This window comes from Lagopus leucura, unplaced genomic scaffold (assembly GCF_019238085.1).
Source record: "Lagopus leucura isolate 7727_CA_CO unplaced genomic scaffold, USGS_WTPT01 Super-Scaffold_100009, whole genome shotgun sequence".
Taxonomy (NCBI): Eukaryota; Metazoa; Chordata; class Aves; order Galliformes; family Phasianidae; genus Lagopus; species Lagopus leucura.
This window is the reverse complement of record NW_024962266.1, coordinates 15,222,994-15,239,813: the sequence shown is the minus strand read 5'-3', so window position 1 is coordinate 15,239,813 and position 16,820 is coordinate 15,222,994. Positions and strand designations below refer to the sequence as shown.

The window sequence follows — 16,820 nt, the reverse complement described above, 5'->3', positions numbered from 1 at the left end:
TCAAGAAACGGAACGAGCAGGCGGCAGCAACTCCCCGAAGCACACGCAGCACGGTACCGGCCCGCACCTCTCCCTCAGGCGCGCAGCGCCGCCCTCACGGCGGGAAGCGCCGCGCGCAGCGGCCCGGCCTGGCCCCTCCCTCGGCGGCGCGAGGCGATCGCCGCCGTCACTTCGGCAGCCGATCCGGGCCCTGCGCCTGACGCCGCGGCCGTGGCCAATCGGTGGCTGCGTCGGGCCCCGGTACCGCCCCCCGGCGGATCCCCACAGGGACGGGCCGGAGCGGCGGCCGCCGCTGCGGGTGTCCGGGCTGAGTCAGCGCCCCGCCGCCCCCGCCGAAGATGAATATCATGGACTTTAACATGAAGAAGCTGGCGGCCGACGCGGGCACTTTTCTCAGCCGCGCCGTGCAGGTACGGCCGCTCCCGAGGGGGCACGCGCTCCGACCGAGCTTCGTCGCGGCGGCCCCGGCTGTTGGGAAGCGGGCGAGGCCGCGGGCCGGTCCTTAGGGCCGCCGTCCGTCGGCCCGGCGCGGGGCGTTGGCCGGGGATCGCGGTTCCGGGCTGGGCCGACGGCTGGGCGTGCCGCGGGAGTGCCGGGCCCGGCCGCGCTGCTTGGGGGCCAGCGGTGCGCCGCGCCTCGGGCTGCTCCGTGACCCCGCGCCCCACTGCGCTCGGTTGTCTGTCTGTTTGTCTGTCTGGATACGGGCATTTTTCCGCGGCCCGTTGCACAACAGCCGGGCTCGGCGGGCGGGGCAGCGCAAGGTCAGCGTAGGCCGGGAGGGGAGGGGGCGGCCGGGCTGGGCAGCGGCAGCTGGGGGAGATGGGGCTGGAGCAGAACAAAGGTGTGACTGCCGTGGAGTAAGCCGGTGTCTTCACTGGCTGCTCTGAATGCATCCTGCTGGCCGATCGGTGAAACTTGAGCTCTGACGTGACACGTGCGAGCATCTGTCTGCTTTAATTTTCGTTTAGCTTCGCTGTCGCTTTTAGGCTCGTTCGATAGCCCGTTGTTTCTCGGTCTGTCTTCTCCTTTCTTTATGCTAAGGGCACTATAACTGGCTTCTGTTCCTTTGCTGTTGTCTTGAGCTGTAATCCTCTTTCTTTACATAATCAAACCTGAACAGATTTCCTGTAGGGAGGTGGATATGGTGGATATCCAAACTGAGCGCAGTAATTCACAGTAATTTCTCCTGCTCTTTCCTTGAGTCAGGTTTGGAATGTGATTAAAGTGGCTGTGTGCTCAGATCAGGCGGACTGTTGGCCTGTATCTAAATACTCAAGCAGAGCCAGCGATCAGTGGTACAGCAGAGCACTGAAGATGCAAACTCATCAGAAAACATTGTTGCTCAAGCTTAAATTACCTTAAAGCAGTAATTATGGCTTTTGTACATGTTGGAGGTCTTTCCACACACTTTTTTTTTTTCTTTTTTTTTTTTTTTCCTGACTTCTTTTGGGGCTGCGTGTTTCCCAGACCATCTCTTCCTCTCCAGCTTTAACTTTTCTTGCAAGACAAAGGGGAGAAAAAAGAGATGCAGTTCTTCATTGTAAGATCCCTGGTAGGATCTTGTGACTTTCTTCTTTTATCTTGACTTTTTACATGTAAATACTTAATTGTATTAAATGTAACGGAGGCTTTCCATCCTAGTTTAAAGGTGGTATAAAGTGTGGTTTACTCCAGTATGCTCTGAGTTGCTGGTTTACATCTGAATAGCTCCATTGATAGGCTTCTTCATCTGAACTGAAACTAAGGGGAATGTGGAAGTAATAGTAATCTGCTCTACCGACTGCCATCTCCTCCTAAAATAAGATGTTTAAGGAGGAGAGTTGTTGTATATGTATGTATGCCATTGTATACAAAACAGTACTATTTCCTCCATCATGACCTGGGCATGTTCAAGCAACCTGTGGAAACAGGTGGGAAATCAGAGGGGCAGCACTGATATATTTTATTGATGCTGGAAACCGTACTTCTATCAAACTGTTATTTGCCATGCTGCTCTATATTTTTAATCTTTTTTCTTCTAAGTGGGTACATGAAGTGTAACATGGACTAAGCAGTCTCCACACTATGAGGAAGAGTTCTGGAAATACTAATTAGAAAGGTCACTTCATAAACGAATACAATTTTATGTAATTAGGCAAAAATCAAAGCCATTTTTATTGTATGATAATGAATCTTAAGAAGCTTTTGAGAGCTACTTGCAGTACGTAATACTGTTTTAAAGAGCCTTTTAAGAAATAGCAGTAGCAGGTCCATCAATAAAGTCTGTGCCTCCCTATACTGCAATTGAACTTTCTTGCAAAGGTGCCTTTCTTTCTTAGTAGAGCCTCAAATAACTGCAGTATTTATCTAGCCTTCAGATGTGTGTGCTATCAAAGTTGTTTTTGTTCTATGTGGAAATTAAACTTGGGCAATCAGTTTTATTTGCATTGTATTCTTGCTTTCTATTGTAAGTTTAAGTATTTCAATGAGGAGCTTGTTAAGAATGAATTTTGATAGTTAGAATGCTTTGTTGCTCTTACATTCTTGATCAGTAAGCTCATTAAGGATGTAGTTCTTAACTAAGTTCTTCTGAATATGCCTGACTTTGAACAGGCTGTGAAGGGATGAGGTCATCTTGACGAACCAGTGCTCTGAAGAGAGGCAGGCCAAACCCTTAGCTCCAGCTTTGTTCTGTTTCCTGACAGAAAGCACTCATCTTCTGTCTTTCCTGGAGACCTAGGAATGAGGTTGAAACTGGTTATGGATTAATAAGCATTGGCATAAATTTAATATCAAGTGAAATTAATAGTCTTCTCTATTTATTTAGCTAATTAGAGTTACATTGTGTTTCACTGTCAAAGAAAACTGCTTGGAGAAGAATTTAAGAGGTCAACTTACTGTTTCTGTAAAGCTTAACAGGATCAGCTGTATCTAAACAGATCCTGAAGCATGAATCTGTCCTGTTCTAAAATGCAGTCCCTCCTTCCCCCAAACATATATTCCAAATCTTCCCAGGATGGCCTATTTTAGCTTTTAATCCTTGCTTTAAGAGCACTGTAGAGCTTCTGATATCTAGTTCTAATTTAAATCATCACGTTGAAGTTGGAGCCCACTATTTTTTGTCCTGTTTGCTACAGACAGGACAACATTCTTTAAATACATTAAAGGAAGCTGCTGTAAGAATCTGTCATATCTGCAGTTTTCCCTAGGGGTGAAGGGACAACCTTAATTACAAAACATGCAAGGCTGAAGTAATCTTTCAGTTGTTTTGTTACCTCTGGACTCTTTCCATCGGACTCATCTTCCCAGGGGCACGATGCAAAATTGGACAAAATGCTTCAATCGAGAGCTCCAGGTAGCAAGAAGAGCAGGTAGAGCAGAGGATTTCTTCAAAATGTTGTAAATCATCCTGGTCTTGATGTGATTAATACCCTTCTCCCCTTTTTTGCTGGTAGTGAGGGTGGGTTGTTGAACTTACAGATTTAACCTTCAGTTTTCTTAATGATGTCTGGATAACTTTGTGTGAAAGTAATATGAGCGAGTAGTTGCCATCCTGGACTTGCACTTGGAAACTAGTTTTATGAACTGAGTATTTCCAACCTGTCTGACTAACTACAGTTCACAGAAGAAAAGCTTGGTCAAGCAGAGAAGACTGAACTGGATGCTCACCTGGAGAACCTTCTCAGCAAAGCAGAGTGCACTAAGCAGTGGACAGAGAAAATAATGAAGCAAACAGAAGTGTTGTTGCAGCCAAATCCAAGTAAGGAGTCGTTCAGTTTTTTTGTTTGCAACATTTTAATTAATAGGCTTGCCAGTGTAACTGTTAGTGGTATAGGTATTGCCTAAACTATAAGTAAATTCAGCAGTTTTCAATGTTGAAGGATTTTGAACGTTTTGAAGAGCCATTGGGTATCAGAGGCACTGTTCCATTTGCTTGCTTTCAGTTCTTCTGTGAGCCTTCAAGTGCAGAAATATGTAAATGAGCGTAATTAAATTGCAGCATTGGTTCCATACTCTTGATTGCTTTTGGAGTTGTTTCCTATTTAGTTGAATTTCTAGCTCTAATTCCAGAAATCCTTGGTGGCTGTAAGAACTCTAAAATTTTTCTTGTGGATTCAGTGGCTTGAGGAACTTTGTTAATCTATTTCATTATGCTAAATTTCCTGTGCAATGCAAGTCATTCTGAAGCTGGCAAGATGAGCTGAAATGTTTGTCTCTTACTATTTCTTTACTGAATAATTGCTTTTCTTAGATGCTGAATGTTTAATTTGTAGCTTTCTATAAGCTACAAATGGTAACTTTTATTTGTTTTTCAGAAGTGTACTATGAGACTCTTAGAATGAAGACTTAGAACTAAACTTTTGAAAACCCCATTGTGTAAGGAAGGTTAAAAGTTTAATTTTTCGCTTTGGAAGACAGCTGTAAGGAATATTTTAAACAAGCATGACATAAAATACAGATAGCTTTGAAGAACAACATCTTCATCCTAACGGTGTTCACTTAATGTTGAGCTTGTATGTCTGGAATTTAAAATTGTTTTATTCCTTTTCTATTTGTAAGTTGTGTTTTGAGTGACAGTTCTTTGAAATGCTTGTGTTTTTCAGATGCTAGGATAGAAGAATTTTTCTATGAGAAACTGGACCGGAAAGCACCAAGTCGTATGAATAATCCAGAGTTGTTAGGCCAGTATATGATTGATGCTGGTAATGAATTTGGCCCAGGAACAGCATACGGTAAGTGAAAGCAATGAATGCAGGGGGAGAAAAAATGCACATATGCTTTTACACTGGGGGGGAAAAAATGTGCATTTGTCTCTTTTTAGGCAAAACACTTCAAAGACTTTTTTTTAATCAGTTTGAGGTGACTTGCTCTGTGACTTTGTGTGTTAGGAGATCAATGATGAGGTTTCTCTTCTAATAAAAAAAAAAAACAAACAGAACTTAACGTTGGAATACTGCCCATCTTTGTGGAAGGATGACTTTCTGGAATCATAATTCTGGAATCTAATTTCCTAGTTAGATGTAAAGGCAGCACATCTGACGACACTTAATGTTATCTAGTGTTAATTTTTTTTACTAAGAACCTCCTTTAACTTCACAGTATTCCTGCTTTTGATTTTATGTGTGTATGCATGTGGCAGAATGTTTGTATAGGTGACTGTTGAGCATAATCTAAGCTTTGTTCTCCAGCAGACTTCTGTAACTATGACAAGAGAACTAAGTGGTGGGGTATTCTGTATAATGTTTTCACACTGTTTCAGTTAAAAGATCTAATGTTAGTGTTCTCTACGACCCTGGAAGTTGCTGAAAATAGGTGTAGCTGTTAATTTAATCTTATTGACTGCAATACATGTGTGTGCTTAAGTCCGCAATGATAGTCGAGCAGCTAGCTGTCCTTAGTTAATTTCTTTAATATTGCAGTTGGAGGGGAAATCTGTTCTAGGAAGAATGATTTAGATCTGGAAACAGTGGGGTTCCTTCAGAAAGGAGGGAAAGAGTATTTAAAAAAATGTTTTGTAGAAGATATAAGGATACAAAATTGATAATGGCAGGCTTTATACTTTTTACTTTCAGTATGTTTTTATGGTTTTTATCTGTGACCCCTTTCTGATCATGAGCCTCAAGATTCTTTAATGTTGCATAGATTTTTGCTTACAGGCACACGGTCCTTTGTGTTGCAGTTGCTGCAACATCTGTAGTTCAGGGGAGTTGCAGGAACTTTTAGCATAAAGATAGACTTACATTTTGTGGTGTCATGAAATTGATTTATTTGTCTGTAGACCTGGTGAGTGCCTTTTCTAATTCAGCCTTGTGTGTTTGTTGAAACGTATTAATGAGCACTGTGCATTCTTGATACACTAGCCTGGGCTTCAATGCCTAACCTGTAACCACATTTCCAAGTATTGTTCAGTCAGTAGACAAAACCTACGTGCATGTTTAGGAACTGGTGTTGATCTCAGGGATAAAGGTGGAGGAAGTATTTTCCAGTAGCTAAGTGGACTTTTCCTTGCTCCTGAATACTCGTGACTAATTACTTAAAAATATTATATAAAGGGAGGAGGTTGTTTAAATCGATGTAAGTAGGTACAATATCCAGGCCTAAAATAGGTGTGGACAACCAAGTTGCTGTAGTTACAGCACCGTAGAAGTTGCAATATATATACTCATTGAAATCTGGCCTTCGCCTGTGATTTTTGATATAAAACAAGAATTAGTTTTATTAGGTAATAACATATTTTGGAAGTCCCTGCTATGGCATTGGATTATCTTTCAAACTGTTGGCCTTGACTCATGTGCCTGTAGTAACTTGTCTTGACAGCTACCTGTCTAAATTGCTATGAAATCATCATATTTTCTCATTTTCAGGAAATGCACTCATTAAATGTGGAGAAACACAAAAACAAATTGGAACAGCAGACAGAGAACTAATTCAAACGTCAGCTATAAACTTTCTCACTCCCCTAAGAAACTTTATCGAAGGAGACTATAAAACTATTACTGTAAGTTGAAGTGTGCATTCCTCAGCATTTCAAAATAATTGAAAAAGCAGATCTCTGGAATTGTAGAAAACTGAGCAGTATTGCTTTTGGAAACTGATTTGGAAAAGGTCAGATGAATTTGTAACCTTAACGTATCCTTCTTCCTTTTGACCGTTCAAAATAATTCTGCAATCTTACCTTTTCTTAAACTATATTAAATTATATTAAATATTAAAGGTATGTATCTGAAGTATAAAATGTGTAAGGGTAATTAGGAACTAATTCTGCTTCTTTGTTCAACTGAAGAACACGTTTTATGTATGATCATGAGGAGAGGAGGCAGGAAAACAAGTAGACAGGATTTTGCTTTTGAATTGTATGTTTTCTCATGAGCTAACCTACATGGCTTTCAGAAAGAACGCAAACTATTACAGAATAAAAGACTGGATTTGGATGCTGCAAAAACCAGATTGAAGAAGGCAAAAGTTGCTGAAGCTCGAGCTGCAGTAAGTAATGTTTTTAAAATCGTCTGTAACTTTCAGACTTGTTATACTTATGTATTCATAGGTCTGATTGTTTCCTCTCTGCTATCCTGGGAGATTTCATGTTTAGTGTAGTAAGGGTTGTGCACACAGATGTTGAAGAAATAGAGGCAGTTTCAGTATGTAGGGAGAATGCGCGTACTATGCAAGATGAAGAGGCAGGAGCAGGATTCTGACTTTTGCTGGTGTTTCTGAATGGATCATTGTCTTAAAAGATACCAGATTTGTTATCTATGAGGCTGAGCTTGACAGATAAAGCACCTCATATCCTTGGGGTGGTGATCCCTTTCTCTCTTTTTTTTTTTTTTTTTTTTTTTTAAAAAAAAAGCAACAAAAAAAGTCAAAAACAACCAAGCAAACAAAAATACCCTTTATCTCCCTGACAGTTCTGCCTGTCTGTCAGTCTTCTACCTCATGTCTGCTGTTCCTGTGAATTTAAACTGTTGATATATCTTTCAGGTCAATGCATGCATTTCTTCCTGTATCATGTTATTCTGATGCAAAAAAAGTTATTTTTCTACTTGTCACGCTTTCTTAATTTGTGACATTACCAGCAAAGTGTGGAGAAGTGTTGTTAATTTATTGTGTTATGGCAGTAAGTATACACTGTACTTTTAAAATATGTGTACAATGGGGGAACTTTTCTTGAAGGAATTGAGCTAGTAAAAGGAATGTTCTGTACTCAGGTTTGTTAGTTCATCTGTGGTATAATCATCCACAGCCATGTGCTTGGATGAAGCTATTGACAGTTGCTACTGCTGCTACTACTTGACTGGTCTTAAATATCCCAATAGCATGTAATTCAGTTCTACTTGCAAGTTACTTTGTGATGGTAGAACATGAAACTCCAGGCTTCTTGCATCACTGTCTTGCCTACACTTGAACTTTACTTATGTTTTAATAGCAGTAAGCATGTCTAAAAAGAATTGAATTTTAGGATTCCTAGAGAAGTTTTCAAAAAAAGAAAAAATCTCAATTTTTATCCTGCAGTACAGAAATGGAGACTAATATGGATGTAGTTGTTATGCAAATAGTTCACCTTCTGCTAACTCATTCTGTTTATGAAGGAAGATGTCTGGCAAACAGTACTGAACTGATAATATAGGAAAAAGTATTGAATCGAATTTGTTTCACCACCTTACTTGACAGGATGGTGCAAGGTGATTTAATTAGGACCTACAATTAAATACTTTTTTTCTTGCTGTAAAAGTATTATTTTCAACTGAACTAGCTTAGATCAGTATTTAAAAGAGCTGAATAAAACTGTTTAGATTTCTATGATCAGTTCACAATCTTGTTTAGCTTAAACTTGTAGGATTTGTGCCAACAAACTGTTCACCTGCTGTATTCAGTGTTGTAACTTGCTTTTGTCTTTTATCTATGCACTTAAGCAACTAAACACTTCTCAGCCTGAAGAGAATAACATTATGGTAAATGTCTCTTACGTGCTCAACTTGCTGCATGTAAAATGGCTGAAGGTTTGTTGGCCTCCTGTGTTCATTCATTTTCTGTCAATTGGTTCCTCTTGCTATCCTTTCAATTTGGCCTTGCTTCAGGTTTGATATTAAGAAAAAATTCTTTTCCAAAGGAGTACTGGAGCAGGCTGCCCAGGGAAGTGGTGGAGTTCTCATCCCTGGAGCTGTTTAAAAAAAAAAGTGCAGATGTGATACTGAGGGATGTGGGTTAGTGGGCGTGGTGGTGATGGGTTGATGGTTGATCTAGATGATCTTAGAGGTCTTTTTCAACCTTAGTGATTCTATGATTTCCATTCCAAATGGATATGTATCTCACATTGCATATGAAAAGTGTACTCAATACACTCACAGTAGCACAGCATCGGGTGGTGTTTTCATCACCTATCTGGAAGTATACAGTATTAAATTCATGCTCACATGAATTCATTGTAAATTTAGCCTGCAAAGGAATTCAATTTTTATTCCTTGTCAAAGTTCATCTGTTGAAGGGAAAGGAATTATTGTTTTCCTATTGTTTTTATGTGGATGGGAGAAAGTAATGTAAAACAGCTAGAAATATGTGGAAACTATTTGTTTTCTTCAAGACGTGTTTTACAAACAGTTGAAATGGATTAAAATCACAAATGAAGGGCTTAACTCAGAATATGGCTTATCCCAAAGCTGTGGTAGGGACTCATTAGTGCAGCTGTTCTAGCATCATTGTTGTGCTAAATGGAATAGGGGGTTAATTTTTGTTTGACGTAATTGGCCATATGCTCTGCTGGGTGAAACACAGGCTGGAGTTGTGGTCAGTGGAGTTAAATCCAGTTGGCAGCCTATCCCGAGCAGCGTCCACCAGGGCTCAGTACTGGGGCCACGCCTGTGCAGTATCTTTATCAGTGACCTTGATGAGGGGATTGAGTGCAACCTCAGTAAGTTTGGAAATGACATCAAGCTGGGAGGCAGTGTTGATCTGCCAGAGGGTAGAAAGGCACAACAGTGAGACCTGCATAGATTGGATCAATGGGCCAAAGTAAACTGTAGAGTTTCAATGGGGCCATGTGTCAGATCCTGTGTTTTGGTCATAACAACCCCAGGAAACCCGACAGGCTTGGGGAGGAGTGGCTGGAAAGCTGCCTGATGGAAAGGGACCTTGGTGTACTGATGGACAGACAGCTGAATATGAGCCAGCAGTGTGCCCAGGTGGCTAAGAAGGCCAATGGCATCCTGGCTTGTATCAGGAATGGTGTGGTGATCAGGACTAGGGAAGTCATCCTGCCCCTGTACTCTGCACTAGTGAAACCTCACCTTGAGCACTGTGTTCAGTTTTGGGCACCTCAATACAGAAAGGACACTGAGGTCCAAAAAAGGGCCACAAGGTTTGTGAAGGGCTTGGAGAACATGTCCTGTGAGGAGTGACTGAAGGAGCTGGGGCTGTTTAGTCTGGGGAAGAGGAGGCTGAGGGGAGACCTTATTGTTCTCTTCAAATATCTGAAAGGTGCTGACAGCGAGAGCGGGGTTGGTCTCTTCTCACTGGTGACAGGTGACAGGACGAGGGGAAATGGCCTCAAGTTACACCAGTGGAGGTATAGCTTGGATATCAGGAAAAGCTTCTTTACAGAAAGGGTTCTTAAGCTGGAATGGGCTCCCCAGGGAGGTGGTTGAGTCACCATCCCTGGATGTATTTAGAAACCATTTGGGTGTGGTGTTCAGGGAGATGATTTAGCAGAGGGCTGTTAGAGTTCGGTAGTATTGTGAGGTTGCAGGTGGACTTGATGATCTTTAAGGTCTTTTCCAACCTGGGTTATTCTGTGATTCTATGACATAAACCATGCTGTTTGGGTTGTCATGATTTGATCTGGATCTGTATAGCACAGTGGGTCTCATTGCAGTAAGTACGTATGTTTCTCAGTTGTGGTCAGATAAAAGGGTGAATGAGGTTGTTTCAGCTAGCTTCTGTGACCTTTATGCATGCTTCTTCTTACCACAGTCCTGATTGTGTCATCTTCTTTCAACTGTGGAAATGTGAAGGTTAAAGGAGAATTGCATTGCAAGAGAAAATTGGGGCAGCAAGCTGAAGTAATTAAGTTCTAGAGTAAATTCCCTCTGGTTCTATGACTTTGCTGTGCTATGTGCTCCTACTTTTAATTCTCAATTTGAGAGTAATTTAATTTCAATGAAAATTCTCGTGAAATAAAAGAAAAAACAATGGACATAGCAAGAGAAATCATTAATTTGTCTTTCTCAGTCTTTAATGTGAGTCTTTAAAATGAGAATAGCTTTCCATAGCTTCCAGTTTCTAACATGTGAACATAACCTAACTTCACCCATAAAGTAACTCAGTTTGATTTGTATCACTTCCTAATCTTAAATTTTAGCTTGTAGTAATATCTTACAAGAATCTATTTGAAGCAGAACAATTCTACACGTCATTCTTTCCCATGTGTGAACTTAGGGATTTATTTCATTGACGTAGTTTTGTCCTTACTCCACTGTATATGGAGGGCTTTAAGCAAGTGATTTATTCATAGAATTTCACAAATCTCTGAAGTTCTGAAACAAGGAAATAGTTAAAAGGCAAAGTTAAGTTGCATCTTCTAATAAAGTAACACCAGTCTAAGTTTGCATGTTTTTTCTCTGCTCTTTTAATGCTGACTAGATATGGGCTGAAGAAGTGACAAAAGTAAGTAAACAATTTAGAAACTGCAGAATTCTGCAACAATAACTTGTGTTGATATAATGTAATAAAGGATATTGCATATTGCTGACTTGAGTACTGATACATAATGTAATAAAGGATATTGCATATTGCTGACTTGAGTACTGATAGTGTCTCATGCTGCTTCAGAACACTCGGGGTCCCTTCAGGGCCTTTCAAATTCCAGTGCTGATACAAAGCCCAAAGCTCACTGTATAGTCAGCTATTTTGGCTGGCTATCAATTAGTATCATATGACTGTCATGTGACAAGATGCAATAGAAAAAGAAAAAATGAAAACTACAGGGCTTGTCTTTTAACTTGCTGGCTTTTTTCTTTTTTCTTTTCTTTTCTTTTTTTTTAAAAAAAAAAAAAAAGCAAACTTCCTAATGAGCTTCCTTGAAAATTTTCGGGAAGGTAGAGCTCTAGTAATCTAGCCTGTTCTGAAAGACACCTTTATGCTAGGTACATGAGTTTTGCAAGGAGTTTCTATGATGTCTGATGTAGTTAATTGGAAAGAGAGGAGGCTTTTTGCTCAACACACTGAGGCTATAGAGTGATTTCGAACATTTAGAGGTGCTTATCTCTTGGACTGGAGAGGAAACAAGGAGGCCTTGCTGTATTGGATCGTATGAATATATTCACTCACTGTTTTATTTAGTCTGTCTTATAAAACAGCGTTAGGAAAGTGATTTTATTTCCTCTGCTCTTGGAAAGTGTTATCCCTCTATTACTGCATTACACAGTATTTCTAAATGTTCACATAATCTTCTGTAGCATTTTGGGAGATCATGGATTTCTGAATGTTAACATTCAGGAACCAAGTTTACGTTCTGAATTTCAGGACCAAGTAATTATTTTGAGTGTCCTTCAGTGGGAGGTACTCAGTGAACACTTCTAATGCATGTAAAAATAAAATCTGACTACATCTAAGGACCACAGGGAAGTATGTATTTTGAGCTCTTCCTTGCTGATTGGTTCCTGCGTTGTCCAATGAAAATGACATTAAGCATATGAGCAGAGCCTTGTGAACTTGAAATACAGGGGGGAATAAGTTGTCCTTCACTCCACTGCTGTGCTAGGAGAGTCTGTGGTACAAACGCTGTTATGCCACTTAATGCTTGCTTTGTTATTGAGAGAGGTGGGTTAATAATGCTGGCAGAAGGATATTTCTTTTGTATACATTTTATCTATGTGTTAAGTGTCTAATGATAAAGCTGCTTGTTGTGTAGATAGGACTCCAGCATTTCTGAACCCCCCAAAAAACCAATTATTCTTGTGTAGAAAAGATCTGTAGAGAAAAGCACAGGATTCAAACAATGAAATGTTATTAAATGTGTTTGAATGACTGGCACTGAGTAAAATGGGACTGTCACAGTACAAAGGTGCAATATTGCACAGTACAAATATCTAACATGCATCTTTGTTTCTAGTCTGAACAGGAAGTACGAATTACCCAAAGTGAATTTGACCGTCAAGCAGAGATTACCAGACTTCTCCTGGAAGGTATCAGCAGCACACATGTGAGTATCCAGAAGGGGGAAAAATTAGTTAAAATCAGGGCAGTTCCTAAAGACAAACAAAAAGCTACAGTAATCTATGTGGGAACTTCAGGCTACTTGCTTTCATGTAATGGCTTAAACGTATCTGTTGGAAGATTTATTTTTTTTAACTGTTCTTTAGTGCCCATTGAATTAACTTTGTTTTCCTGTTAACCTTGATCTCTGGTGTTTTCATTGTTACCATTCAACATAATTTTCAATTTATCTGATCAACTGATTATTGAAATCACAAAAATGTGCTAAAATAATCTGTTGTGGAAACAGTATAGATAAATGCAAGATTCTTGTACTGCACTTACTTTTGATGCTCACATACATTGATTTGGGGCACTTTATTCTATTTACCTGGTAAATCCAGGCATAGTGCTTATGTGGGATGAATACTTATGTACTGATGTTAGCCTTACCAACCTGCTTAATAGGCCAGTGTTTGTAATGCAGTGTGAAGTTTTTGCAAGCTAAAACTTAAATATTTACTACTTGGTAGGCACATCATCTCCGCTGTCTGAATGACTTTGTTGAAGCTCAGATGACGTATTATGCACAATGTTACAAGTATATGTTGGATCTCCAGAAGCAACTGGGAAGGTAGTAACACTGTTTAAAACATTCTTCTCTGAAGTTCAAGTGTTTATCAGTGGTAGGAAAGCTTAATGCTGATAAAGCAATGATAAAAACGGGTGTGCTGTTCTAAGAAAATACCTAGTTTTACTGTTCTGAGGTTTCAACATTTTTTAAAGTAAGGGAAGAAACAGTCTGACATGAATTTCATGTTTGTAAGCCTTTGTGACTGGGGTGATGTAGGAAGGTCTACATGCTTCCTTTTCATACAGGTTTTCCTATTCAAATTCTTCTCTACTTGTCGGAATCTTAAGGCTATTGCAGACTTGTTATTTAGATGAGCACAGGCAATGAGTTGTCTTCATTTAATAGTGAGGTAAACTGGAGGTTTCCTTAACTATTAAAATTTACTGTAGCGGCTGTACTAAATAACTGTCTCTGATGCTTTTGTTTTCCAAGAAGAGGAAGTAGAAACAGATGTGTTTTTGTCCTTTTTCTGACTTGCTGCTTCCTGTGGTGCTTGGTCTCCTTGTGATTCTCGGTTTGTTTAAATAGATAGCTTAAAGACTCACAAAAAGTCTTTGAAACTGTTTGTTTTTTTTTTTTTAACGCTACATCTTTAAAGCTACATTACACTGAAAAAATCATACAACTTCAAAAATGGGTAGCACACAAATATCATTATGTAGGTTTGCACAAGTATCAGTACTACTCAATCTTTGCTGTTTACTGATGTCCAAATGCAAAAATTCTAATTTAAGCATGGAGGCAAATGACTTTTCATGTGGAACTGATTCAACCAGAGATCTTTGTTTTGTTTTCCCCACAGCTTTCCGTCTACTTTTCTCTCCAACAATAATCAGTCTTCTTCAGCTCCTGTGCAAAGCGTTTCTACTCCCTCAGTCTTGGTCTCAGCTTCTGCTTCATTGCCTTCAGTAAGCAATTCTGTAGTTACTTCAGGCATCAGTGAACTGAAATCGTCAAGTGGCAGCAGGAAAGCTAGAGTTCTGTATGACTACGATGCTGCAAATAGCAGCGAGTTATCATTACTTGCAGATGAGGTAAGATTTTGAAGTACTTTGATAATTTAAGTGTAAACTCTGAATAGGTGTGACTGGCCAGTTAAGATGAACTACGTAGATCCCTCAGTGTAGCACATCTATTAATTAAATCTTAATAGAGCTCTGAGAAGTCAGCATCTTTACCTGTATACTGTAATGATGAGAGTTGATACTTGTTATGCCTGCTTAGCTTGCAAGAACATTTGCTGGACAATCAAGGTACGATTATACTATCTTCCTTCTACCATTCTTCCAAAACTATTATCAATACAACTGGTCTTTCAAACATGAAGTGTTGCAGTTTGATAAGAAAATGAAAGCACAACCACTTCTGTTTTGGCAGTGGCAGCAGTGCTGTGCTTATTCCTTTTTGATTCAGATGAACTCTTAATACTTCAAAGTTAGAGAGCCTATCCTTTGCAAGTGAAGTTGTATAAAACAAAGCTGGGTGCTGGAGCAGTATTCCACCCAGTAATGTTACTGTGTAACATACACCAAAGAATTCAGGTTTCTTAAAAATGTGCATCTTTTAAATATTTCTGTATGACTTTATTTTCATCTAGGCTGTGATTTAGATGGAAGCTGTGGCTTAAGATTGTCTTTTAAGATGCAGCCCATCAACACCATCTCTTTTTCTATCATATACTTGAAGATCAAAAAAAAAAAAAAAAAAGGTAGTAACCAGTATAATTAAAAAAAAAAAAAAAGACCTAGACAAAGGATGAGATATTTTAAATATTTTGCCATATTTACTTTTCCATGGACCAATGAAAAAATAATGAGCATTAGATTATGTTTCATGGATGTTTTTTTTTAACTTCGTTGATTTTGATTTGAAGACCTTGTAAATTACAAGAAAGTAGACTTCTAATTTGTTTTCCAGGCACTGACAAGATTATTATCATGTATTTATGGTTTTTTTTGTTTGTTTGTTTTAGGTGATAACAGTTTACAGCATCCCTGGCATGGATTCAGATTGGCTGATGGGTGAAAGGGGAAATCAGAAAGGCAAAGTGCCTATTACTTACTTAGAACTGCTAAACTGAATTGTTGCCCTGAATAAAGACTGTCAGTTATGGTGGCACCGTATTTATATACAATTAACGTTATATAAGCAGGTTTAAGTGTCTTCCATGTTTCTTTCTTGAGGGACAAATACCAGCCATTACAAACTGGCTTCTCTGCCAGTGTGGTTGCATGGTGAATATTCTATTCAATCTTAATGTTTGAAGCTTTTACTTCATGTGCCAAGAATGTTTCCTACAGATTTGTTTCTACTGAAGTTTTCACTAATACAAGCTTCTACTTTTGAGTAATCTAGATTGAAAGCAGGACATACTGTTTTCTACTGAAGTTTTTCATTAATGGCAAAGCTTTTCTTCATATAAAATAAACTTATTGTGAACTGATGCAAGTGTAATGCACTTTTTTTTTTTTGAGTAATCAAAACCTAACATGAAACATAAATTGATAAAGTTTTGTTCCTGGTATGTGCGGAGTACAGACGTGCTGAGGCATACATATATGGTTATCTAGATATACTTGTGCATTTAATCTGAATTAAATTTTGAACAATGTAAACAGATGTCCTTTCTCTGTTGGAAACTTAAGGCAAACTGCAAGTATGTTGAGATTCTAAGCTTTGTATAGGCAGACTGTCACAAATTAGTTTCCTGTGTTCCAACACTTTAAATTTGCTTTGTATTTCTACTCCTTAATTGCCTTCCAGAAAGACTAATTTGCACCAGTGAGTAACTACCAAGACACTTGCAACTGCAAATCCACCTTTATATTAAATCAAGCACTGCATTTTTGCTAACAAAGTACATGCTCTCCCTGCATGAAGAGTCCTGTAGATAAAAACACATTTGTTCAGATTATAGGTTTTAATGAAAATCTACATTCACAGTTCTTATGCCACCATTTCTTGTCATGTTTAAATTGGATTCAAGTAGTGTTACATTTCTGTTTTGCAAAAGGGCCTCCTTTAAATATGTGGGAAGAAAACAAAGTGCTGTGAACCTAAAAATGGCCGTAATGAAGGTGGGATTATTTGCAAGTAACGTAACTTTTTCCTACAGAACAAGGGGGAATGATTTCAAGGTCATAAAGGGTAGATTTAGCACTCCCAAAACTCAATGCTATTTTCTTGGAAATTTTCATAGGAAAATTTGTACTGGACTTTTGGTTTTTTGTCTGACCTAACAGTTTTTTAACAAGGATGACAGTAACTGAAATCGGCTTTGGGTCTTTAATTTCTTTGGTTAACTCCCTGTGTTTAGGTGTGGTTTTCATTTCTGCTCTGATTAGTGCTTTGGCATGAGTTCTTGGTTTCGTTTTTGTATGGGGATTGTTTTTGTTTTGTTTTAGAAGCTTCAAAGACTTAACATGACCAGTCTCCTTTCTGTAGAACTTTTTTAACCAATTTCCAATAATTGCTGAAAGACAGATGTTAAGACAGTATCTTGAAAATAACCAAATTAGTG

At 39.2% G+C, this 16,820-nt stretch overlaps 1 protein-coding gene across 1 annotated transcript; it reads left to right on the top strand.

Moving 5' to 3' along the window:
- Positions 1-263: 263 nt before the first annotated feature.
- On the top strand, positions 264-15,743 carry SH3GLB1 (SH3 domain containing GRB2 like, endophilin B1). Its single transcript, XM_042873751.1, has 9 exons — positions 264-410; positions 3,598-3,739; positions 4,584-4,712; positions 6,345-6,478; positions 6,871-6,963; positions 12,584-12,673; positions 13,200-13,300; positions 14,103-14,334; positions 15,273-15,743. Exons 1-9 carry the CDS (start codon positions 339-341, stop codon positions 15,378-15,380), a joined length of 1,101 nt encoding a protein of 366 aa, XP_042729685.1. The 5' UTR covers positions 264-338; the 3' UTR covers positions 15,381-15,743.
- Positions 15,744-16,820: the final 1,077 nt, after the last annotated feature.